This window comes from Lepus europaeus, chromosome 7 (genome assembly GCF_033115175.1).
Source record: "Lepus europaeus isolate LE1 chromosome 7, mLepTim1.pri, whole genome shotgun sequence".
In the NCBI taxonomy this organism is placed as follows: Eukaryota; Metazoa; Chordata; class Mammalia; order Lagomorpha; family Leporidae; genus Lepus; species Lepus europaeus.
This window is the reverse complement of record NC_084833.1, coordinates 44592051-44617730: the sequence shown is the minus strand read 5'-3', so window position 1 is coordinate 44617730 and position 25680 is coordinate 44592051. Positions and strand designations below refer to the sequence as shown.

Sequence of the window (25680 nt, the reverse complement as noted above, 5' to 3'; positions counted from 1 at the left end):
GTAGCTATTATTATCACCATTGTATAGGCCAGTCAATGGGACTCAGCATGATGAAGGAAACTGCAGAACTCCTGTAGCCCCTAAGTGATGGAAATAGGATTTAAACCTAGCCCTTTTTTTTTTTTAACTCAAAGTCTTTGCTCATGCATTCAAAAAATATATATTAAGGGTTCCATGCATTACCACAATTATCACTATGCTGACTGGGACAAAACTTCCTTTAACTATACATGCCCCATGAAGAGGATAAGATTTACTGTCTTTTGCTGTCTCTAGTCCAAAGGAATAGGTAATCCCAGTAAAAAAAAACACCAAAAGGGGGTGGAAATTCCACCAGCCTGTCTTCCTAGGAACCAGTGTGGCTTTTTTTGCTCCCAAGTGGAAGTAGCCCCATTGAATGTCTCTTTATGGGTATATTTACCAACAGGAACTTTTCGAAAAGTTTAATTTATTTCTTCTTTAGAATACTAGGTGCCATGTAGTACTTCTGGTCATCCTTTTGTGAGGTGACATGTCTAGGGTAGGGAAAATAAGTCAGGATCTCATCACAGAAATTACTTCTTGATCAATCGATTGCTGCAAAAATTCTCTCTTAAAGAGGCCACTACCTCTCAGGTGGGAGCACAACTTCAGGCTTTTAATATTTTTTTTAAAATATTTTATTTATTATTTGTTTGAAAGGTAGAGTTACAAACAGTGAGTAGAAGAGACAGAAAGGACTTCCATCCACTGGTTCACTCTCCAAATGTCCACAATGACTAGAGCTGGGCCAATCCGAAGCTAGGAGCCAGGAGATTTTCCGGGTTTCCCACATGGATACAGGGGCCCAAGTACTTGGGCCATTTTTTACTGCTTTCCCAGGCCAGAACAGACAGGTGTATTGGGAGAGGAGCAATGGGACTAGAACTGGCGCCCATATGGGATGCCAGTGCCACAGGTGCAGGATTAAACTACTGTACCACAGCTCCAGCCCCTAATATTTATCTTGTAGAAACTTCCTCCTGGATCTGAGAACCACACCTGCTTTATTGCTGCAGAACTAAAAATGCTTATGATGCATTTTCAGGTTAAAATAACAACATTCTCTATTTTAAATATATTTTTTTTAACTTTTATTTAATGAATATAAATTTCCAGTGTACAGCTTATGGATTACAATGGCTTCCCCCTCCCATAACTTCCCTCCCACCCGCAACCCTCCCCCCTCCCGCTCCCTCTCCCCTTCCATTCACATCAAGATTCATTTTCAATTCTCTTTATATACAGAAGATCAATTTAGTATAAAGATTTCAACAGTTTGCACCCACATAGAAACACAAAGTGAAACATACTGTTTGAGTACTAGTTATAGCATTAAATCACAATGTACAGCACATTAAGGACAGAGATCCCACATGAGGAGCAAGTGCACAGTGGCTCCTGTTGTTGACCCAACAAATTGACACTCTAGTTTATGGCGCCAGTAACCATCCTAGGCTGTCGTCATGAGTTGCCAAGGCTATGGAAGCCTTCCAAGTTTGCCGACTCTGATCATATTTAGACAAGGTCATAAAAGACAGAGTGAGGATAGTAACCAATGATCCTAAGAGTGGCATTTACCAGGTTTGAACAATTATACAGCATTAAGTGGGGAAGAGGACCATCAGTACACACATGTTGGGAGTAGAGCCATTGGTGGTAGAGTAGAGGTTATGATTACAAAGGAATGAGGCCCAAGTGCACTAGACAGGGCCTAGAACAAAGGACAGAGTCATTATTAGAGGAGCTAAGAAAGGTGCTGTCTAAGCTACAAGTAATTTTTCTGATTGAGAGGCAAACAGAACCTGATAGAAGGGGCTTGATAATAATCTGGTGGGCTTTAGGCCTTGTAAATTCAGAGGCCCAGACCTATCTATCTCTTCACATGGGGTATATCCTAAGGGAGGTGTGAACCTCCTAGGGGAAGGCACTCTGTTGACTTTCATTACTTGGCTGGCCTGGGAGGAGAGCTGGCCAGGTAAAGGCAGGTGGCATCTCTAACAAGAAATTTACAGTTCTGCCTGCAATGTTGCTGACCCTACTTGACCATCCCCTCAGCTGCAGTGGTCACTTTGGAAGTTGGGCTGAGTGAAGGGCTTTTCAGCTTAGAGCCAATAAGATCTGTGGCTCTGACCTGGGCATCCTTCGACTCCAGGGCAGGTCCATTTCCAGTGATCCAACTCTTGGCAGAGCTGCCAGGGCTCTTCACAAGCTGCCTTCTGCTGAAGCCCAGGCTTACCACATTGAAAGCCACTGCAGTGGACTGGCCTGTTGGGTCTCCTTGAGGGCAGATCACTGTACAGATCAGCCATTAATAGGCCTGCCACCCATTGCTTCTGATGCCGAGCTTTCTTTTCCTCCTGGTTTGTGTTAAAGCAGACCAGAGGATGCAAGTCAAGGGAGTGCCCGTTTCCCATCTCTAATCTTCGGTGGCCTGAACTACAAGTCTATAGTCACAGGCATGTTCTGTAGTAGTTTTTCTAAGGTAGACAATGCCCATGAGGAAAATTATATTCTCACTTTAAAACTTTCTTTCCCTTTGGTCTGAAAGGGAGGTTTTTTCTACTTACTGTATACTTCGCTGATGGCGAAGTGAATCTAGCTATGAGATTATTATTTGAGTTCTTATTTTGGCTATGCTATTGCAGAAAAATGTTAGCCATCTCTTTTATAAGGTCTAAAGATTAAATTGTGCATCCTACAGATTCCTTCATAATAGAATTAGTTTCCTACCTTGAGGAGAATAGAGAAATGAAAGAACAAGTTGGGCTTAGAATAGAGAAATGAGGGAGCAAGTCCTAGATCGCTTGCTGACAATAGCAATATCACATGAATACTTAGCAAACCGTTTCAACCATTAGATAACAACTTAAGAAAACATTTACCAGAAGGTCCAATGCCTTCTATAAATTTTAAGAATCATGTATTTGAAAACACCTCTTAAATATCTAACATGGTGTAGTTTGTTTAGCCAGTAAACTTAAGCACAACCATCTAAAATGTTTTTAGTTTCTTTCTACCAACAAGTCTAAAACATATGATACACAGATTCAGGTCCCACAAATTAAAATGTATCTTTGATTGATTTTAGCAGCTTAAATTTATGGACAATCTTATCTATAAGCCATTTAAAATAAAACTCTTAATAAAATTTCCCCATGTGGACATACAATATGTACACACATATAATATAGCATAATAGACCAATACATCAATTTTAATAATAGCTTTTAAAATCTTTAACTCTTTTTGTAGATTGCCAATGGATTTGAATTGCTTTTTCTTTTTAGTAACCTCAGTTAACCATACTTTCTCTCAGTTGGTACTGTTAATACATTATTGGCTTCATCTGTTTACAGAGCCATCCCAAAGTACTGAATACAATAAAAGTGGCTGGAAAAAGTCCATAGGAACCTATAGGAGGACAGCTAAACACAGAACCAACAACGCTTTAGTTTTATGAGCAGCAGATATTCAAATTTTTGAAAAAAGCACATATTTAAATAACCCATAGCTCTTAATAAAAATTCAGCTGTTTTTGAACAATTAGAATTTAACAGACATCAAGAGAACATAATAGATTACTTTAACACATTGCTTTAACAGAGCATCAGAGTTTAATTCTATGTCAAAGAGAAATTGAGCTTCCTGTGATCTTTTGCTGTGAGGTTTCCTTCCTTTACCTTCTTTCATATTGATGACCATGTTTCTGTGTTTCTGTGTGTAACACATCTTTAAGCATCTTTTGCAGGGCAGGATGAGTGGCAACAAATTCTTTCAGTTTCTGTTTGCTGTGAAAAGTCTTAATTTCACCTTCATTCACAAATGAGAGCTTTGCAGGATATAGTATTCTGGGCTGGCAGTTTTTCTCTCTTAGTACCTGGGCTATGTCTCGCCATTCCCTTCTAGCTTGTAGGGTTTCTGATGAGAAGTCTGCTGTGAGTCTAATTGGAGATCCTCTAAGAGTGATCCGACGTTTCTCTCTTGCACATTTTAGGACAAAGTAAAAGCAAAAGCTCCTCACTTATCAAACCTAGTTTCTGGTTCCTGGTTGATCCTTATGGATGGTGCAATAAAATTACTGCTGATTAAAGAGCAGAGGATGAAACCACTTGTCTAGTGCCAGGTACATAAGCCTCTAACTTTATGTAATTCTTGTCTGAGGCACAGAACACAAGCTGGGGATTTCTTCATTTCAAAACAGCATCCATTGGAGAAAATAGCTGTCTACTGATAGGCTTATCTGAATCTTCTGATTGTCATAGATTTTCATTATCAAGATGGTTGACTACCCACTCCATTTTACTTTGATGCATTCTAAGCTGATTATGCTGTTACTATTTCAAATGGTAAAAAAAAAAAAGAAAAAAAAAAAACCTTGACTTATTGGATGCTTCAGGGGTTGAGTGTTCTGACAGTTTCTAAATAGTTGAGGTCTCAGGGAGGATTCCCATCTCAAAGCTTTTCAAACCATTCACACAGGCCAAGTTGTTCTCTCTCTTCCCTGCATCCCCTTTCTCTGCCCACCCCGCCCCACCTGGGATCTATTGTATTTGAGTCTAAAGCCTTTACCTGGACATCACTGTCTCCTGTAACTGCTGAGTTAAAGTTTCACTGGGAAGTGAAATTGATTACAACTTTTTTTTTTTTTTAGTGCTACAGCTGTTGTTTTATACCTCAGCTGCTTCTGATAATGCCACAGATGGTAAACATATGTTTATAGGAACATAGCAAAAGAAGCTGGATTTCTCCTATCTTTATTTCTTATTTTCCCTTTCATGAAAAAAAGTCAGTCACAGAAATGAATCGTATATATTTGTAGATTATTACTTCTGTGCATTAAAACTTTGTAAACAGCAGGACAGCTAATGATATGCTAATGAGCTGAGAGCTTTTATTGATCATAATGAAAGTTGACAAGTGTCTTTCTTGGCTTTTATGCAAGCTAGAACATTTTATTAACTATCTTCAGGGCAGAAATACATGATTGGTCACATTTAGAAAATCTTCCTTGTGAGTTCCCATGTCTTCTTTTTGTTAGCCTATTGCCAGGCTTGGGTCCTTGCCAATTTATAAACAGAACACATCTTTATCCATACATTTACATGCCCAGCAGGAAACTCTGCCACCCCTTTTCCTTTTTCCTTTCAAAGTAATTTGTTTCAGTATTTTAGCATACAAAAAAAATAACCATTTTCTTCAATATAAACAGAGATCTACAGGGAAATAAGTGCATTAAAAAAGAATTAGCATTTGTTTAGCGATAAAGCTGCTTTCATTTGTATCAGAAAGCTCTGAGTGTTTAGGAGGCCTTGGCTAATCTTAGTTATTCCATACATGAGAGGTCCTAATGGCATAATTTTCTACTTTTTGTTTTGATCTTCCTATGTTTCTTACTGCAAAATGAAAAATGTTCTAAGAACAATGGAAATAAGGGGCATTAGTTCCCCCAAACGTTAAAACTCACAATGCACAACCTCTCTGTGGCAAATTTATTTTTCAGTGGTGGTGAGCTGACTGCTGAAGGTAGAGGCTGGCAACAGGTGAATTAAACAAAAGGATAAAAGTATCAGTTTTTCTCCCTCCCATCAGTTCTAATAGTAAAAGTTTATTAATTTGGGCTCAGCACTTTAGGGATTTATGTAGAGCCTTAGATCTGCTGAGGTTTAGCATTGCACTAACAATGAGAAAATGGATTGTTTAGCAAATTTTTAGTGTAAATATGATCACAGGGGGAAATATTTGGCTACCTACAAACATGTGTTTTTCCAGTCCTGAAAAAAATGTTTTAGTAAACTGTTAGTATCTACTGCAAATATAAATTAGCTATATATATTAGCTATATATATTTGATTGGCATCTACCTATGAAGGCAATTATGATGGAACCTTATTTTAATAACATGTCCTCTTTGTAGCAACGTCTTGTAACTGTGGGGCTCCTTCAAGTGAAATAAAGCTATATATAGTATCAGAGCCTTAGGTTTCTCATAGGTCCTATGTCTAGGTAAGGGCTGGCACTGTGGCTCACTTGTGGCCCCGGCATCCCTTATGGGTGCCAGGTTCTAGTCCGGTTGCTCCTCTTCCAGTCCAGCTCTCTGCTGTGGCCTGAGAGGACAGTGGAGGATCGCCCAACTGCTTAACTGCTTGGGCCCCTGTACCCGCATGGGAGACCAGGAAGAAGCACCTGGCTCCTGGCTTTGGATCAGCGTAGCTCTGGCCATTTTGGAAGTGAACCAACAGAAGGAAGACCTTTCTCTCTCTCTCACTGTCTATAACTCTACCTGTCAAATAAATTAAAAAAAAAAAGAAGTTTGCAATAAGAATATCAAGGTTATTGTAGAACAATTCCCTAAAATTGTTGGAAGCATTGCTGTAGAATTCCCAAACCTGGTCTGCTTGCCTGATGCATAGAATGCCAATCACTGACATCAGGGTGGTAGAAGAAAGTAGGTGTTTATTGCAAAGCACAGAGCTGGGTGCTAGGCACCTATTGCTTAATTCCCGTGTTCCCTGAGGAGTTGGAGGTGAATGTTCTTATAGATTAAAATTAGGGCCGACAGGTGCATGTTCAGCTCCTGTCCAATCTCCTGATTAGTCAGTGGTGCTTATGACCCTACTTTGGTTGTTGATGCTGTGTTCTTTTTGTTGATGTGTTGTGCTGCTTGTCTGGAAGTGTGGGGGTGTTACATGTACTGGTATGTATCTTCTACCCCAGTCCTGGAATTTCTCTGCCTGGACCTGGAATTTCCCTAAACATGTTCCTCGGGACAATAGTGGCCAACAGCATTTTATCTATTGGAGAGGCAAATGACTTCATGAGTCTGGAGATTACAACCTTGCTAGGTCAGCTGTATCACTCCCTCAATTCAGTGAATTCCTTTTGATAAAGAACAGGCAAGAATACCTTGGGCTAAGGGAGACAGAGACTGGGTCCTGCCCTTACATTTATTTTAGGGGTTTCGTCTCAAGATCACTTCAGAAACTTTTCCCAAATAAATAAGACCTCCTCCAGTCTTTTACAAAATTCTGATGTATACCCCTAGATTAAAGACTGATGCCCTACATAATCTTCACAGACCCTAAAAGCTCTCAAAATTATGTGGTTCAATATTATATAATTCATAATTTGAGAAGTTTGTTTAAAATATTTATTGTGCTACTATGTGAAATATAATAGGAACGTAGGGAATATTAAGATGAAAATATATGATTTTTGTGCTCAAGGTATAATTTTGTTGGTTTTCATTATGTTCCAGATCTAAGATTTTACTCTGTTGGTATGTAGGAATTGGATGCTATTTTAACCATTGTGAAATTTTAATGAGTAAACTCTCAGGGTCCAAAAGAAGCAAATGATTGATCATTGAACAAAGTTTTTCAAAGTGAGGTCCTTGAACTTTTGGCAGAATTACCTTAGCTTTTGATCCCTGGTCCCACCCCAATCCTACTGAAACAAATTTAGAGAGTTGACTAAGGAATCTGAATATTAAAAAAAAAAAAAAACAAGATATTTAGGATAGTAAAGAACTTGAAGCTTAAGAATCACTGTCCAGGTGATATAAAAAAAATGAGATCAAGTGAGGTCAGCTAATATAGGCCAGCTAACATTGCATTTGCAGTTACGTATACATACATTTAAACTTAAATGAGTGGAAATACTTTTTTTTTTTTTGACAGGCAGAGTGGATAGTGAGAGAGACAGAGAGAAAGGTCTTCCTTTTGCCGTTGGTTCACCCTCCAATGGCCGCTGCGGCCAGCACTTTGTGCTGATCCGAAGCCAGGAGCTAGGTGCTTCTCCTGGTCTCCCATGCGGGTGCAGGGCCCAAGGACTTGGGCCATCCTCCGCTGCCTTCCCGGGCCATAGCAGAGAGCTGGCCTGGAAGAGGGGCAACCGGGATAGAATCCGGCGCCCCAACCGGGAGTAGAACCCGGTGTGCCGGTGCCGCAAGGCGGAGGATTAGCCTGTTAATAATAGAACTTTTATCTTTTCATCCCTTATCTCTGTTGGGAGAAGTTGTAGTGCTTGAAGGTACATTTCATTTATGGAAATCCTCCTGGATGGATTATTTTTTGGGGGTATGAGGGAGGAACAAGGCAATTTATGCTACTTTGTATTTCATACTTTACATAACTCCTTTTTGTAATTTTATGAAGAGAATGACTTGCTGAGAAAATGCTAATTTAGTGATAAATGTTGAGTCATAAAACAGTCCATAGTTCATATGGCAACTCAGTGTAATACCTCTGGTTCTTATTTTGGGAAAGATACCAGGATATATACAAAACATGTATGTAGTCTCATGCAGTCTGACTTCTTATAGTTTGGTATTCTAAGTGTATTGCCAACTTTCTTTTAATCCAGCATCAAGTTACATCCATTCAAATAAATTAACATTACCATCTCGATTCATCTGGCAGGAACAAGTTTTCAGGCCAAGTATGTAGGATGACCTCCATGATGTTTCCTCAGAAAAAAATACTTTGTGTTGGATTTCTGTGTTACTAAATGTTGGGAGGCTGTCATTTTTATTTCTGTTTTGGTTCAAGTCATCAATGATGACCTTTATCGAATATCTGTGTAACACACACACACACACACACATCTGCTAGAGATTAAAGGTAGGAAGACAGAAGTGAGGAGGGATACAGAAAGAAGAAAAGTGTGAGTGTTAACTGGCAGCTAACTTGTCTCTATTCTTTTTTGCTGAAGGAGTAATGAGTTATAGTTCAAAGAGATGGAAGTAGGGATAGTAAAGCAAAGTTTATTAAAGTATGTTTCAAAGGAGGAATGGGCCAGTCGATAGAGCAAATAGCTCTCTTTCTTCCTGGTTTGGGGTTTTTATCCCCAAAATGTGAGGAGTGTTGACAGGTGATGTGGTGATGAGGCTCACGATAGACATTTATGATTGACATCTGGGAGTTGAATACCTTTGGGCTCTCTGCACATGTGGCTACAAATGAGACATTTGTGGTTTGGCTGAGCTCCCATTTTTATTAGGATACTTTAACCAGAAGTTAAATCTTAAAGTGAGCAGTCTTGGCTGGGTCCTGGTGAAGAGCAGGGTCCTTGGTTTCATCCCTGGGCAAAGGTCTTGTGGTAGAAAGATAATACCATGATTAATGCGATGTAGATTTCTGGATGCCCTTTCTGTGGATGAGAAAAATAAAACTAATATAGTATCTTCTGGTGCACAGATAATAGATGGACTCAGTCCTCCCCTACTACATGTGTTTCCCTACTTCTACATTGCCTATGGTGACCAGCTGTCCTGGTTTCTCTTGGAGTCTCTCAGTTTTACACAGAAATGTCCTGTGTTGCAAGTCCTGTGCAAACCAGTATGTTTGGTGACTCTGAACTCATCCATATTTAACCTGACTAGACAGGTGTTTTCTAATGTTATATTCCAATCACTATAATGGTCTGTTCTTTGATGAAAATCTATAGCTTTGTCCTGATTGACTTCTTTTTTTAACTTGAAAAGTAGTGACAGCGTGGACTTCTATAATGGGACAGTATCAGTTCAGGTGCCTGTTTAACCCTGACCTTGAGTGACAGAAGGATCCTTAGCTTTTTAGCATAGCATTTCTTTTTCAGATGAAGCAACTGAGGCTTAGACACAGTGGTTGAATTAGTGCCTTGAGTTCACTGGGTTAGAAAGAGATGGATCCAGAACTTAAACTCAGGTCCCTTGACTTCCATTATTTACTTATTTGAGAGGCAGAGAGACAGACAGACAGACAGACACACACACACACATATACATGTGTGCACACACACAGGAAAGGAGGAATGAGGGAGGGAAGACAGAGAGCTCCCATCTACTGGTCCACTTTTCAGTTGCCCACAATTACCAGGACTGAAGCAGGGAACCAGGAACTCAGTCCAGGTCTTCACTGTAGGTGGCAGGGATCCAATAACTTGAGCCATCACTGCTGTCATGCAGGGTCTTCATTAGCAGGAATATGGATTCAAGAGCTGGAGCCGGATATTAAAACCCAGGTCATCTGATATGGGGGGTGGGCATCTTAACCAGCATGTTAACCATTAGGTTAACTACCTGCTCCAAACCTGTGGTTTTTAAAATTGTCATATGTGCTATAAAGATGCTGTAGCCTCTCAAACTAGTTAATTTGCTTTGAAAAATTGAGCAACTTCATTCCAGAAATGAGTTGATTAGTTTAGATTGTGCTCCATTAATCACTCCCTGGTATTCCCTGCAAGATATTATGAATTAATATTGAGCAGCAGGGGCAGAGACTTCTTCCCCATGGTGAGGTTCTCTTTTCTTGTAATCACAAACACTGCATTATCCCAGAGGAGGAAGAGGTTAATAAATGTATATAATCCTGCAGAAGAGGTGCTATGATCCTGTTATTTCTATTAACATTTCTAATTAATATTTTATCCTGGAATCATAAGCAGCAAACAGCATTTGCTGATTGCTTTCTATTTAGAAGATAAGCACATAAATGTTAAATGTTACTTTCTCTGAAAACTTGCAGCAGTCTCTTAAACCTATATTTTATTTATGGATTAAGCTCAATATTCTGAACCAGCCTCTACATCTTCCATCTGTTCTATAATATCTCTTCTGTCAAATCAGAAAAAAAAAAAAAAACCACAGCAAACTTAAAAACAGAATCTTAAAATTTAGGTTGAAAAATCCAAAAGTGAAGTCAATATTTTCATTGAGAAATGGCAGCCCTGATGACTTTCTTAAGCTTGGTGTATTCTTCCATACTGAATCACAGCAGTGAAAGACCACGTTCTACTTGCAGACATTGAGCAGTTCTTTAAGACTCATCAGCAAAGGCTCATGTTGCTCAGCTTAGCTGAGTAGTAAAGATCATTATGGGATATAGTTTTATTTTCTTAACAAAATGAAGCATTAGAAACATTTTAATTTGATATATTTCTGCCATTTCTTATTTCTCACTTTTAAAAAAGGTCCTATAAATCAGCAATGTTTAATATTCTGGGATGATTAGGGCATGGTAAGACATTATTATGGCACCATTGCTTCTTCAGTTTGATAATTTATGAACAGTTACTGATAGTTCTCAGTGCTCTAATCTCATTTGAATTAACCAGTGGTAACTAATTCTGGCTTTCTCAAGATGAATGCATATTTTAGAATTTCTAGAAGAGGATGTTTTGGAGTGCTTTAGTTTACTAAGGCCAACTCAGCTTTTAAATGAATCTTGTTAAAGAAAATATTATTAGAATCTTCTTAAAAAAAATCAGTCTTGTTAAGAACTAACCTGACCTACAGAGTATGTGACCATATAGGAGATGTTTGAACTGGTGGTTGTCAGTCATCTTGATTGTCACTTGTGTCTTTTTTATCAAGGGAATCATCCAAGATGGGAAAATCATTTTTATGTCAAATGGATACATAACACAGTGTCCAAACCTAAATCGCAGTAAGTAGCAACTTACACTATTAGTAAATTTTAAATATTATATAACTTGTTGATACTATCAGAGAAACACATGGGAAAAATATATAGAATATTTACAATGTTGATTTCTGAGATGTCGAAAATAGTAAAAGAAAATTTTGATAAATACGTATTTTTCTATTGGATTTATTTATTTTCAAGTTACACAGAGAGAGAAGGAGAGAGAGAGAGAGAGAGAGAGAGAGAGAGAGAGAGAGGTCTTCCATCTGCTGGTGCAGTCCCCAATTGGCCACAATGGTTAGAGCTGTGCTGATCTGAAGGCAGGAGCCAGGAGATTCCTCCAGGTCTCGCTTGTGAGTGCAGGGGCCCAAGGACTTGAATCATTTTCAACTGCTTTCCCAGGCCATAGCAGAGAGCTGGATCTGAAGTGGAGCAGCCGGGACTTGAACCGGTGCCCATATGGGATGCCGGCACTGCAGGCAGCATCTTTGCATCTCCACCACAGTACCAGCCCTGATAAATACTTCTGTGTCATTGAATTTTTTTTTTTAATTATACCAGATTTATTCAAGTGTTGATCTTTTTTTTTTATTTTTTATTTTTTTTTATTTTTGACAGGCAGAGTGGACAGTGAGAGAGAGAGAAAGGTCTTCCTTTGGCCGTTGGTTCACCCTCCAATGGCCGCCTTGGTAGCGCGCTGCAGCCGGCGCACCGCGCTGATCCGATGGCAGGAGCCAGGTACTTATCCTGGTCTCCCATGGGGTGCAGGGCCCAAGGACTTGGGCCATCCTCCACTGCACTCCCTGGCCACAGCAGAGAGCTGGCCTGGAAGAGGGGCAACCAGGACAGGATTGGTGCCCGACCGGGACTAGAACCCGGTGTGCCGGCGCCGCAAGGCGGAGGATTAGCCTAGTGAGCCGCGGCGCCGGCTGTGTGTCATTGAATTTTAAAAAGATTTAAAAATTTCAAAATCTTTAAAAAAGATTGTCTCATTTCAAATTAACATTTGCAATAAAGTTTACATTAGTAGGCTCCATAGGTTGCTACAGAAAGATATTTTTAATATAATTGTATATATTTTACAAAACTATTTCCTAAACTTTTTGACTGGTGTGAGTTTGCTTGTTCCTCTTCTATGATACTTCACATTTTTTGAGTCACCTTTCAATAAAAATGAGTTTAATTTTAATTTAAAAATGCCATGTTTCTTTTTTAGTTAACGAGTCCCTTTTCCATGTTTCTTTTCACTTGTTAAAAAAGGAAACTATCTAGATCTGAAATTCTCTGTGATTTCACTTAAATTTTAGCATAAAAATAATTTCATAGTTAAGCAGCTACTGTTTTAATTTGTTATTTTAATACATTATCAACTTATATGTTATTTTCTTTATTGAGCTTGCCCAACCTGCAGTGATTTTTTAAGCCTGGTACAAGGAATAATGGATTTACAAGAGCTTCTGGCCAAGATGACTGCAAAAGTAGGTATCTAAGTTTTACTTGCAATGTTTCATTTCTTTCTCTGTGCTATCTGGAATTTCGAGTGATGGTTATAATGGAAACATTTTTAGACTTGGCATCTGCAATATGCTACTACAAAAATGGTTTATTTTTACTTGAAATCGGACCACGTATAGTAAACATAACCATGATACTATTAAGCTGTACCAAAATGTTTACTTGAAAAATGTTTGGAAGCAAGAGGCAATATGTATCACTGTAGATTTCCTGGGAGTGGGAAAGGAATTTGCCCACTGGCTATTCAGCTAGTAACACTGTGAGATGATATATGGTCTGAACCAGTGCAGCTTATAAGCTAATGCATTTTGGATGTAAGAATAATTGCTAATAATCAGGACAGGCAAAATAGCTATTGTTAGGAACAGATTACTGTCACGGAAGGCATTATATTACATTTCTAATGTATGATTTATTTTAGAAATGTGCCTGACTTAAATAGGGAGACTGACTTAAATAGGGAGACTAGGTTTGCCCTTCAACACCTTCGGTTTTATTATTCTGCATATTTTCTTCTTCTCCATCATCCACTTAATATGGTTCTTTTGAGGACCTGCTCTTTGCTGGGCACTGTGTTAAGCATGAAGAGACAATGGTGAACAAGACATGCTTTCTACCCCAGAAATGATCAGACTGAGTAGCAGAGCCAAACATGTACACAATTAATGGCTTTCATATTTATTCATAAAGTGTATATTCATAATGAAAAGCCTTGAGCCTTGTGGAGAAAGGCACTGAAAAAATAGAAAATGAGGCTAACACTGTTGTTATGATACCAATCAGTCGTCAGTCGTGGGCATGAGTTCCAGCCTAGGGCAAAGAAAGAATTAGGTTGGGCCTAAGAGACAGTAGAGTCTGCAAAAGGAAGAATTTTAATAACAGGGAAAATGATACATTAATCCTGTTCCACCTGCAGCTATGACTGCTCCCTGCTTTCAGTTATGGCATGTGGAAAAAAATTGGTGTGTAACTAAGTGTTGAGGAGGTAGGGCTGTGCTTTGGGCCTATAGCTTCTGCCACTGAAGACAGTTATTTCTGTCTCAAACCAGGTTTTGACCAAATCAAATCCCCTTTTGTCTGGAAGGGAGCAGCGATGGAACCTTTTTGTAAGAGAAAGATTGAGTCTGAGACTGGAGACCCGACACTTTAGCTTTTCATTTCAGAGTGCAATGGAAATGTGAAATGCTGGCAATTATTTGCTTTCCCAGCTTGTGGCATATAGAAGCTTTCACTTCATATTGTCTGGAGCAGCTTGATCTCAATACTGTTAATTCTATTTTAGCATGCTACCAAATTTTTAGAGCAAGAAACATGCCACTCATTCTCAGATAGTTGAGGTCTCCTTTCTGCAGCTTTGAGGATGCCCTTTTCTTTCTCATTGCAAGGGATGCCATTTTTCTCCTTTAGCTATATATTGTCCATAAGCCATAGTGAGCTCCATCCTCAGAACACTATTATATAAAATATAAATTTGTGCTGCATAAGATATTTAATTATGGCCAATTGCAAGCAGAAAATGGTTGAATCCACCTTCTAAACCTTCCCTCTGGCACGTTGGCAGATTTATGTGTCTGTTCTTTCCAAACTGTGACTAGAATTATAATTCGACAACTAAGTACTTCCATTTCTACTGCAGTTTGCAATCTATGATAATCTAGAAGAGGAGTTGGCAATTTTTTCCCCTGTAAATGGCCAGCTAGTAAATTTTGAACCCTTGCAGTTTTAGAAGCAAAATTGAGCATATTATATATGGGTCTATTTCATTTAATTATAATCCTTAAAATACAACTGTTGAAAAATATAAAAAAAAAATCTTAATTCAGATGCCATACATAAACGGTGGGCCCAAGTTGGCCCAGGGGCTTTAGTTTGTCAACTCTTATAGAATAACCTGTGTAGTCACTCATGCTATGTAACATTCACTTAGAATTTACTGTATATTAGTTATAAAGTTTAACATTTTTTATATTGACTAATCCTTAGAACAATCCTATGGATTAAGTTTCATTTAATTACCTACTTTGCAAATGCTGAGATTGAGGCCAGGAAGATTATATAACTTTTGCGTAGTGAATGGCAGAACTGGGACTTGGACTCAGGTACTTAAATACTTAAAGTTGAATCATGGTTGAGAAAGTTTTTGGTTGCAGAAGAGAATCAAAAGAGATAATAAGAGAATGATTGAAAGAGAAAAGGAGGTGGCTGTAACCAACAGATGGATGGAGATACCAAGAGGAGAATGAACAAATGGAGAGGAAGGGAAGAATGCCTGTTTGTTCATTTCACTGAGCTGTGCTACCATTTCCGTTGTTACCTAATAGGAGTGAAATGTGTGAACATAGAGCTTGTAGCAGTTTTTCAAGGAGGAAAGCTAGGGCAAGATCAAAGCCTTTTAACTCAAGCTTTTTGCTAAAAGCTGCTTGTTTTCCTTGGAAATAAGTGAGGGTTCCTTGAGTCCTGGGTTGACAATGTATATGTTTCTGGCAGGACACTCAGAGTATTACACCATCTGCTTAAGGATTTTCAGACCACACAGACTGGTCAGACTGAGTCCTCAAGTCATAAGGCTATGCCAGGTGAATTCTTAGGAAAGACTTATTTAAGAATTATTGTGTTGTGAATTCCATCAAATAATAAGTATTTAGGATAGTTTTCACTATGTATTATGACTACTTTATTATAAGAGTTAGATTATCTGTGTTGTCATTTTTGTTTTTTGTTTTTTTAACTTTTATTTAGTAGATGTAAATTTCCAAAGTACAGTTTGTGGATTACAATGGCTTTTCCCTCCCCATAACTTCCCTCTCACCCGCAACCCTCCCATCTCCCGCTCCCTCTCCCATTTCATTCACATCAAGATTCATTTTCAATTATCTTTATATACAGAAGATCGATTTAGTATATATTAAGTAAAGATTTCTTCAGTTTGCTGTATTGTCATTTTTAAGAATACATACTATCATTTATAAGATAAACTTCTGACTCAAAAAAAATTCTACTTTGAGCCCTGTTCCTATCTTGTAAGGGACTTGACTAAGCCAACCCATCAGAATCTTGGGCCCATGTTCATAAAATGTAGAAAATGCAACCTGTCCTGCTTACCTCATAGGATTCTGGTATGAATCAGCTAGGTCAGTACATTTGTAGTTTTTGGACAACTGTAAACTCCTGTAAAATGACAGTTACAGGTAAGTCAGTGAAGTGACTTTATAAGTTGAAAGTCAATGCCAAAATTGAGGGTTCAACCATTTAGGGTCCCATCTTTATATGAGAATTTCCTTTAATTCATCTTGGGTAGACTTTGGTCTCTAACTCTATCTACTTGTTTCCTGTGTAGCTGGCAAGGTGTGAGCTCAGGGGCTCCATTCTTTATCAGAAACTAACAGATATAGGTCAGCTTTGGTGCCAAATTGCCTGCTGGGATCCCTGTTGTCACTTTGTTATTTTATGATTTTCAGAAATTACTATTTATAATTGAATATAGCATTTTGGTTGATCAACATGATGAATTTCTTGGGGCTATCCATTCTGTCATCTTGGTGCAAGCAGAATTGTCATTGAGCCTTTTGGCAGATTGAAGATGAAATCTGGAGATGTGTGGCATACTGGGAAATAAATCTGGTTCCTGGATGCAAAAAAAAATTCTATGGCACCAAGTCTATCTGGACTCAGATTTTGCCTTTAGTTAAATAAGCTAATTGTGGTAAAGTTTAGCTGATGAAGTTTGAGCTAAGATTTGGAGGTTTTGTTTCAGTCATCTAGCAGATATGATTAAGATAGGCATAGAGACAGGTAGATTATGATGGAGATAGAGAATGGGTTTTGGGGTCACACCGATCTGATTCTGAGGATTTTTGTCATATATCACATCTTTGGATGATTGTGGCCTTGAACAAATCATTGGAACTGATCCAGCTGCCCTTTCTTCATAAGATGGAAAAATGGTGACAATAATACCTGGTATTATTTGGAATAATTCCATGGGATCAGGCAAGTGATGTTTGGTGCATGGCATACAATGGACATTCATTAAATGGTATCAGTTATTTTTATATTGCTAATCTTAGAGAAAAACTAGTCAACCACAGAGGAAGATGGTCCCAATGAAAATGTACACCTTCTCTAATGGCTAGGCCTGCCGAAGACTGCAAGAGACTATGGATTACTTTTGGGACCATGTTCTAGAGTGAGGTTCTCAGAGGCCTTGGATGGCAACAGAGAATCTGAACATTTGAGTCATAGTGGAAACAAGGGGCCAAGTCTGATGGACAGGAATTGGTGGCCAAAGTCAGGTTATAACAAACAAATGCATCTACCAGATCATCTCAGGATCTGACTAGGGGTCTCCTTTTAGGGTTGGTTTTCTGATAAATGATTGCAGCATTGCTTGATACAGATCATAGGACATCTTGCACTTACATTCAGGAGACAGAGGTCATGATCCCTCTTGAGGAATTCTGTATTTTGGCAAAACTACACTCTTTCCATGCACAGAATAGTCTAAAGTAATATCCCTTTTTGGGCAACTGCTTAAAGTAATATCCTTTTTTAGTGTGTGTTCTCTAACTCCTCCCTTAGTGAGTGATAAGCCACTCTGCTGGTTTACTCTGGAAGTTCTAGATAGTTTTGACAGTGAGTGACCCTCCTATCTACTAGGCCAAATGCACTGTGACTGGGTTGGGCTCTGTCCTGCTCTTGAATCCTGTCTTTGCTGTACTATTATTCTGCCTTCAAGCTCAGGAGGAAGAGATACTAGAGGCTAGGTATTTCTTGATTACTTTTGTTTAAATTGTTGACAGATCTATGTAAGTGTTAGACCGAACTCGTATTGGACTCAATGAACCCAACGAAAGACTTGGTGATGAAAAAGCAAAGAGGTTTATTGTTCTAGCCCCAGCTAGAGTCCACGCCTCCAAACTGTTGCAGTGGGTTTCTGACGAGGACCCCTCCTGTTTCCTTTACGGGGTTGATATAGGGTTTTCAGAGACATTCCATACATTATAGCACCATTCAGCAAATCATCTCATTCCACGGGAAATTTAAAGAACCTCTCTTAAAATCGATTAGTGCATCCGGCTGCGGGAATGGACCTAGTAAAGGTGGTTGGATGGCTTTTGGGGTTGATGCTTTTTAAAATGATTGGCTAAAGTATAGCATCTGAGCCACTAGGGTGTACGTGCCAAACTGCAGGGTTTCGGGATGTTGTCAATCACCTTAACTGCCTGAAAAGACTCCTGGAACTTTAGATATTTCTCTGCTATCTGTTGATTGGCTATTGCTAGGGGAGCTTATCGCAAGGGGAGCTCATTTTTCTTTTTTTTCAGGAGCTTTTGGCTTAGGGTTCGGGGCCCAGTCAGGCCCAAGTTACAAGATGGAGGCCTAGTGTAAAATAGCTGGGCCTTGATCCAGGCTCAGGTTCTTCATAAGCATATCAAGCAGCACTAGGATTGGCATTAAAACTTGCAACGTATTTAATTTTGAGTCTTTCATTGTCTCCATGAACTCAGTAATGATTTTTTAATTAAGCTTGAAAGTTTAACAAAATGGAAGATTTCTTTGTTCCCTTTCATATAGCAAATGTCAAATAAATAGTATTTCAAAGAAATATAAAAAAACTACTGTACAACTAATGTACTCAGATCTATTCATTGACCACTTACTGTAAAAAAGGCTTCTGCTGTCTATCTTCAATGCATAAAGAATGAATGATTAAGTCCATGGCTGCTAAGATAAATTCATGAACAAAGGTAAGACAGACTACTGCTGCAGATTTGATACCATATTTATTTTGGATCTGCAGGCATTCTTGGAGAAAATGGAAGGCAGTGTAGAAATAGTTTTTGAAAGTGAATTTGTATAAACTCAGCATGCTAATACCAATGACAGAAAATGTAATTCACTTTTTTGATTCAGAGTTGTTTGTTCCCTTTTATTGTTACAAGATCTAGCAGGGGGGAAGGAGAAGGCAAGATTACATATTAAGTGCCTTTGAAAAATTAGCTTTTTGCCTTAATATCCTTTTGCCTTTGTATATGTCAGATATACTCTTATTATTGTAGAGATTAGGGATTTTCAGTGTTGTTAGAAAAAGCTAAATATATTAAAAACAGAAGCAAAGTTCAAAAGGGAAACAAAACCTTCCCTGAAAATAGCTTCCATCATATTAAAACGTATGTTTTCCTTTGAATTGAGTTTTGTGGGTGAGCTTAGCTCAACTTTGTTGGGTCAGAACTGGAAATTGCCAAAATTACCTTAAGGCAAACTCCTGGATTTCTAGGAAACTTGGATAGATGCAGAATTGCCTTTTGGATCATTTAGTTTTTAAAAAGTTCCCTTCTTAGACTGATTCAGATACAACGAGGGGTCCAAGTTTTTACAGGCAGGCACACTTCCTGTCACAGATAACCTGTTTTAGGACACTTTTAGAAGGGATGTAGATCTAGTTCAACTAGTTTTAAGTCAAAGTCATACATCAATCCTGCATTATAGAAACTAAGAGAAAAAATTGAAGTAAAGATTGTAAATGTTAAGTTGTTTTTTTGACCCATACGGGGGTCTTCAGAAAGTTCATGGAAGGTATAAATTGTGAAAAATAACCATGCACAAGTTTCATATTTTATGCACCAAAATGAAATCACATTTTAATTCAAGTTAATGAACTTTTTGAAATGCTCTCTTGTATGCTTTGGCCACTTGACCTCACCACACTCTTGGAGTGATTTTTTTTTTTTTTTTTTTTTTAATTTTTTGACAGGCAGAGTGGACAGTGAGAGAGAGAGACAGAGAGAAAGGTCTTCCTTTTGCCGTTGGTTCACCCTCCAATGGCCGCCGCGGTAGCGCGCTGCGGCCGGCGCACCGCGCTGATCCGATGGCAGGAGCCAGGTGCTTCTCCTGGTCTCCCATGGGGTGCAGGACCCAAGGACTTGGGCCATCCTCCACTGCACTCCCTAGCCACAGCAGAGAGCTGGCCTGGAAGAGGGGCAACCGGGACAGGATCGGTGCCCCGACCGGGACTAGAACCCGGTGTGCCGGCGCCGCAAGGCGGAGGATTAGCCTGTTGAGCCACGGCGCCGGCTTCTTGGAGTGATTTTAATCTGTTTCTTAAGTGATTCCCAAGAACTCCTGATAGATTCTAGAGACTCTATGATTAGGCTGCAGTTTAAAATAAAATATGAATTTTCAGAAGATCATACAGATAAGAAGGAGTTACAGAAGCTTATATTTAGCCAGAGTAAACTCCTAGTTCTTTGGGGGTTGATCATGCTTCGTGTGCTTTTTCTAGGATCCTGTTTGTCTATGATTCTTCTCTTTGCTATGCTCAGAGAGGGCAGATAGGAGATACTTTATATATATAAAGTCTTGGGGGAAGAAGATGGAACAAATGAAAAAGTAAAGGATAGAATATTGTGGATATGATTTCCAGAGGATGGCTCTGTTATGAGTAGTTCAGACAAGTGTGTGTGAAATGATGACAGCAGTCATCATTCCCCAGCTTGAACCATTATTCCAAAAATATTGGCTTGGAATTGTCTTAGTTGGATTAAAGATTGAATTGATCCTCACATGGGGAAGACATGGAGGCATAAATATGATTGAGAAAGCAATGAGAAACTATTGGATGAACCTTTAGGAAATGACCTGGTGAATTACTCTTTATTATGGATATGACAATAGATCATTCGAAAGCACTGTGTTTAGGCTTTTTTATTTTTTCAAGATTTATTTCGTTATTTGAGAGGCAGAGTTATAGAAAGAGAGGGAGAGATGAGAGGTCTCCCATCTGCTGGTTCATTTGCCAAATGGCTGCACTGGCCGGAGCTGGGCCTATCTGAAGCCTGGAAAGAGGAGCTTTCTCTGGATCTCTCACATGGGTGCAGGGACCCAAGTACCTGGGCCATATCTTCTTCTGCTTTCCCAGGCAATAAGCAGAGTGCTGGATGGGAAGGGGAGTAGTCAGGACAGGAGACAGCACCCATATGGGATACTGGTACTGCAGGCAGAGGCTTAGCCTACTATGCCACAGCACTGGCCCCTAGACTTTTTTTTTTGTCCACCATATTTTTAAGAGCAAACTGAAGGTGAATATATGAAAAGTGATCAGGAGAGAGAGTTGGAATCATCTCATGAGGCGCTATTATGGGAACCTGGTTGTGTCTAGTGTCATCAAAAGTGGACAACACAAACCTCAAATGTGTGAATACTGATGTTGTTTAGGATGGTTTACATTACAAAAGTAAATCTAGGAGTAAAAAGGGGAAGAGATTTCCTGGCTCAAGCCAAGAAACACATTTCAAACATCCATAGATAACCAACACAGATGTGACTATCCTTGGAAGTTAATAAGCATCCCTCCACTGGAGATGTGCAGACAGAGGGCTGAGTTTTTTGTGAGGACAATGAAGCTTTGTAATTTCCTTCAAATTGGAGATTCTAAGACTATGATTAATGGTAGCAATCGAGTGGCCTCAAAAAAAAAAAAACATTATTTTATGAAAACCTAATCTCACCTGGGAGTTTGGTTACCTCTTCTGAACTTTCTCTGCACACCAGTGTGAACACATGGAGTCTTCTGGGGTCTTTCTGATCTGGACAAAGTAGACACTCCAAGTCTCTCTCTCTCTCTCTCTCTCTCTCTCTCTTTTTTTTTTTGCTATCCATAGGTCCCCAAAAGAACCAATGATTTCCTAACTTTTTTTTAATATATGTGAGGTTTTTTTTCTTTTTAAAAATGTAGTTATTTATTTGAATGGCAGAGTTATATAGAAAGAGAAGGGGAGAGAGAGAAAGAGATATCTTCTGTCTTCTGGTTTGCTCCCCAAATGGCCGAGATGTCTAGGCCTGGGCCAAACCAAAGCCAGGAGCCAAGAGTTCCTTCTGGGTCTCCCACATGAGTGCAGGAGTTAAGGGCTCTGGATATCTTCTGCTGCTTTCTTTGGCACATTAGCAGAGAGCTGGCTCAGGGAGTAAAACTAGCACCTATATGGGATGCTGCTTGGTGCTGCAAGTAGAATTTTAACCCATTACACCACAGTACCAGCCCCGATTTTCTAACTTTTGAACATTGAAATTCTAGTTAGTGTTTGAAGAACAGGGAAACGATCATGGGAAATAAATGTGAGCACGTTGGAGTTCCTGTGCTCCTAAAGCATAGGTGTTTCTGAACACCCATGAGGCTCTTGAGATAGTTTAATGTCTCATTTGGTGTTCATTAGACCATGAGAACCATTATGTCTTTAATTTAGAGTGATTTTACCTTGTGTAAAAAACCACACACACACACACACACACCCCAATATATAGATCGTAATAAAAATCAGTGAAATACTCTGCTTTCTTTTTCTTCTCTTCCTGCTTGAATATTTTTCTTGTTGCCTTATTAGGACAAATGCAATTGAATTCCATTAACTCTTGTTTGCAGCTGAATTATGCAGAGACAAGACTTAGTCAATTGGAAAACTGTCATTGTGAGAAGACCTGCCAAGTGAGTGGACTGCTCTATCGAGACCAGGACTCTTGGGTGGACGGTGATCACTGCAGGAACTGCACATGCAGAGTAAGTGTCTTTGTAAACAAACAAGATAAAAGCAGTTCTAGGGAGATGGGATCACTAATTACAGAGCAAGCTGCTTCTTTAATGTAGGGTGGTAACTCTCAGAAGTATTATTGTTTTACTTAGCACCACTAGCAATCTGAACAAACGTAAAGCATTGCTGGAAAAGTGTCATTTCTTACATAAATACTTGGAAATTAAAATCTGCTTTCCCCTGACAGCACATAATTCTGCTCCAATATTGTTATTAGGGAATTTATTGTTTGGAATTGGGAGTTTGGGGTATATAGAAAGAAAGAAACTGCTTTGGTTTTCAAACAACCTAGTAGTTAGATTTATCCACAGCTTTTCTCTGCTAGAATAAATTTCAGGAGGGAATTGATTAGTCTCTAGGTGCTTCCTTTATGTTTTGCCAGGCATCCATCAGAGAACTGCAAAATGTCCCTTCTTACTCTGCTGGCGCCCTCCCCTGCAACCTTTCAGGGTATTCATCATTTGTATATGCCCTCATCTTTTTCAGAGAACTACGTGAGTCCCTCTAAAAAATTAGTATGTAAACCCCGTCCAGTTGAAATTACTTGATAAATATCTGAAAAAATGCCATTGTTTGTCCAGGAAAATACAAAATGGATTGTTAGAGCCTCAACAATGATTGACAGGGTCTGCAAAAGGTGTTATTTATGTTCTCTGTAAAAATAGGCTTTTTATTTTCTGCCTAATCTACTTAGCCCACATGGGCAGGTGGGATGAAGCCAGCGATGTATATCAGAAAAGTAATTGAGGTGGCACGGGTTCATTTGGGTGGGAGAAAATACTTGATTTGTGGTCCTGGAACAAGCTTGGAATAACTCACACTGCTTCTGTTTCCCCAGTGAGGTTTCTGGGTGGAGATGTGAACCTTCTCCACAATAGCAGCTTTCACAGGACACTGCTGAGAACTTTCTCTCCATATTTCCTCCCTCAGAGTGGTGCTGTGGAATGCCGAAGGATGTTCTGTCCCCCACTCAACTGCTCCCCAGACTCCCTGCCCGTGCATATCACTGGCCAGTGCTGTAAGGTCTGCCGACGTAAGTATTTACCAAGGGTCAGGGTGGGCCTCTGTGCTTCGGAATTTGTTTTTTGCCCCTGTTTTTCAGGACCCAACTGATTGACATTGGTGAAATGAAGTACCGGAAGTTAAGGTAGAATTTAGTTATGTGATAGAACGAGCCATGATGTTTTAATCATTTCAATGTGGCAGACTTTGAACATGAGCTATTTTTATTAACCATCCTCACATTAATCCTAACTGCTCTTCTCGCATTCTGGATAGGAGGATCTTGTGTTTGTAGGGATTAAGTCATTTGTCCAGAGTCAAACGACTCGGTGGAGTTAATGTGTCAGATCACAGCTCCAAAGCTCCCTGTGGTTAGGTTCCTGCATTCTGAAGGGTCAAGTTAATGGCCCAGTTTTGGGTTTTGTCTCTCTGAGATTTTGATCAGATTCTCTTACAGGACCTATTGTTAAGACTTTTATGATGACAATGCAGGAAACTTAGGTTTAGGGAAATTAATTTACCAGGGTCACAGTGCTGGTGAGGGGCAGAGGTGAGATATAATTTTGACTACAAAGCCTGCAGTCTTGTCTTTTCTTTTTTAAATATTTGTTTTGAAAGTCAGAGTTAACAGAGGGAGAGGAAGAGAGAGATCTTCCAGACACTGGCCCACTCCCTAGATGACCGCAATGGCTAGGGCTGGGACAGGCCAAAGCCAAGAGCCAGAAGCTTCACCGGAGTCTCCTATGTGGGTGACAGAGACCCAAATATTTGGACCGTTTTCCAGTACTTTTCCCAGGCCACCAGCAGGGAGCTGGATTGGAAGTAGAAAAGCTGGGATGGGAACCAGTGCCCATAAGGGATGCCAGCATTGCAGGTGGCAGCTTTACACCATGCCACAATACCAGCCCTATCTCTAGTCTTTTCATCAAAACATGTGGTGTTCTACAGAAAAGGAGAGATCTGGTAAAAAGTGTGGCACCTTATGGATCCCTCTCAAGATCATTTGTTTACTGAAAGCAGCATACAGATGTCAGTGTGTTTTCAAAGCATAGTAGTCTTTTGTCAACAATAGCATGTCATTTAATACAACAGTGGAAGTGGAGAGAGTTGGTCTGGCCATCCCAGCCCAAATATTTGTTGAACTCTTTCAAAGGAAACCTTGGAATATTTCTTCTTTTCATGGTTGTCATAGCAAGCCCATTGCTCTGGAGGGTGAACCTGGAATTGTTCTAAAGAGACGAACCTTCTTGTTTCTGTTGTGAGAAAGCTTTGGGATATGATGTCTGGCAATACCAACAGCTCAAGTGCCTGGATGTAGAATTTTTGTTGGATACCATGGAGGAAAGATAGTTGGCACAGATTATTTTTTCTAATTGTGAAATTCTATATAACAATCAACAGAGAAGGAAATTGAAGTACTGTTAATGATTTGTGTAAAAATCTGAGATTTTTATTGTCATCATTTTGAGTTCCCTAGACTGATCTCTTGGAAGCTGTTGTTTGATGGATCCTTCAAATGAAATATGTTTTAACCTCTTGATGAACTATTTTAATTATAAAAGCATGGTGTTTATTGTATAACCTTTGAAAATACAGATAAAAGTAAATAGAAATAAATACAAATAAAATAAATACAAATAAAAATAAATAGAAAATTCATCTATAATCCCACCACATGGAAACATTCATCATTGAAATTTTCACAAATTTCATTTGTCTTTTAATTTTTTTGTGTGTACAGAAGAAATCATACTGTACAATTGTATATACTACTTTGGTTACTGATTTTTTTTAAGAATGTTTTTATATAAGGAATATAAATTTCATATGTACAGCTTTTAGGAATATAGTGTTTCCCATTCCCACCCTCCCACCTCCACTCCCATGTCACCTCTTACTCCCTCTCCCATTCCATTTTTCATTAAGATTCCTTTTTAGCTGGCTTTATATACAGAATACCAACTCTATACTAAGTAGAGATTTCAACTGTTTGCACCCACACAGACACACAAATTATAAAGTTCAGTTTGAAGCCAAGTTTTAACATTAATTCTCGTAGTACACCTCATAAGGACAGAGGTCCAACATGGGGAGTAAGTGCACAGTGAATTCTGTTGTTTATTTAACAATTACAACACTTATTTTTGATGTCAGTG

The 25680-nt window shown here is 39.1% G+C and overlaps 1 protein-coding gene across 2 annotated transcripts in view; it reads left to right on the top strand.

Moving 5' to 3' along the window:
* NELL1 (neural EGFL like 1) overlaps nucleotides 1–25680 on the top strand; it is a 1044338-nt gene that overhangs the window by 255001 nt on the left and 763657 nt on the right. For both annotated transcript variants that reach the window (XM_062198070.1, XM_062198069.1), the window contains 4 exons: nucleotides 11372–11444; nucleotides 12819–12901; nucleotides 22357–22491; nucleotides 23453–23555. In XM_062198070.1, the coding sequence (XP_062054054.1) occupies nucleotides 11372–11444; nucleotides 12819–12901; nucleotides 22357–22491; nucleotides 23453–23555 (394 nt within the window). The remainder of the gene's footprint in view (nucleotides 1–11371; nucleotides 11445–12818; nucleotides 12902–22356; nucleotides 22492–23452; nucleotides 23556–25680) is intronic.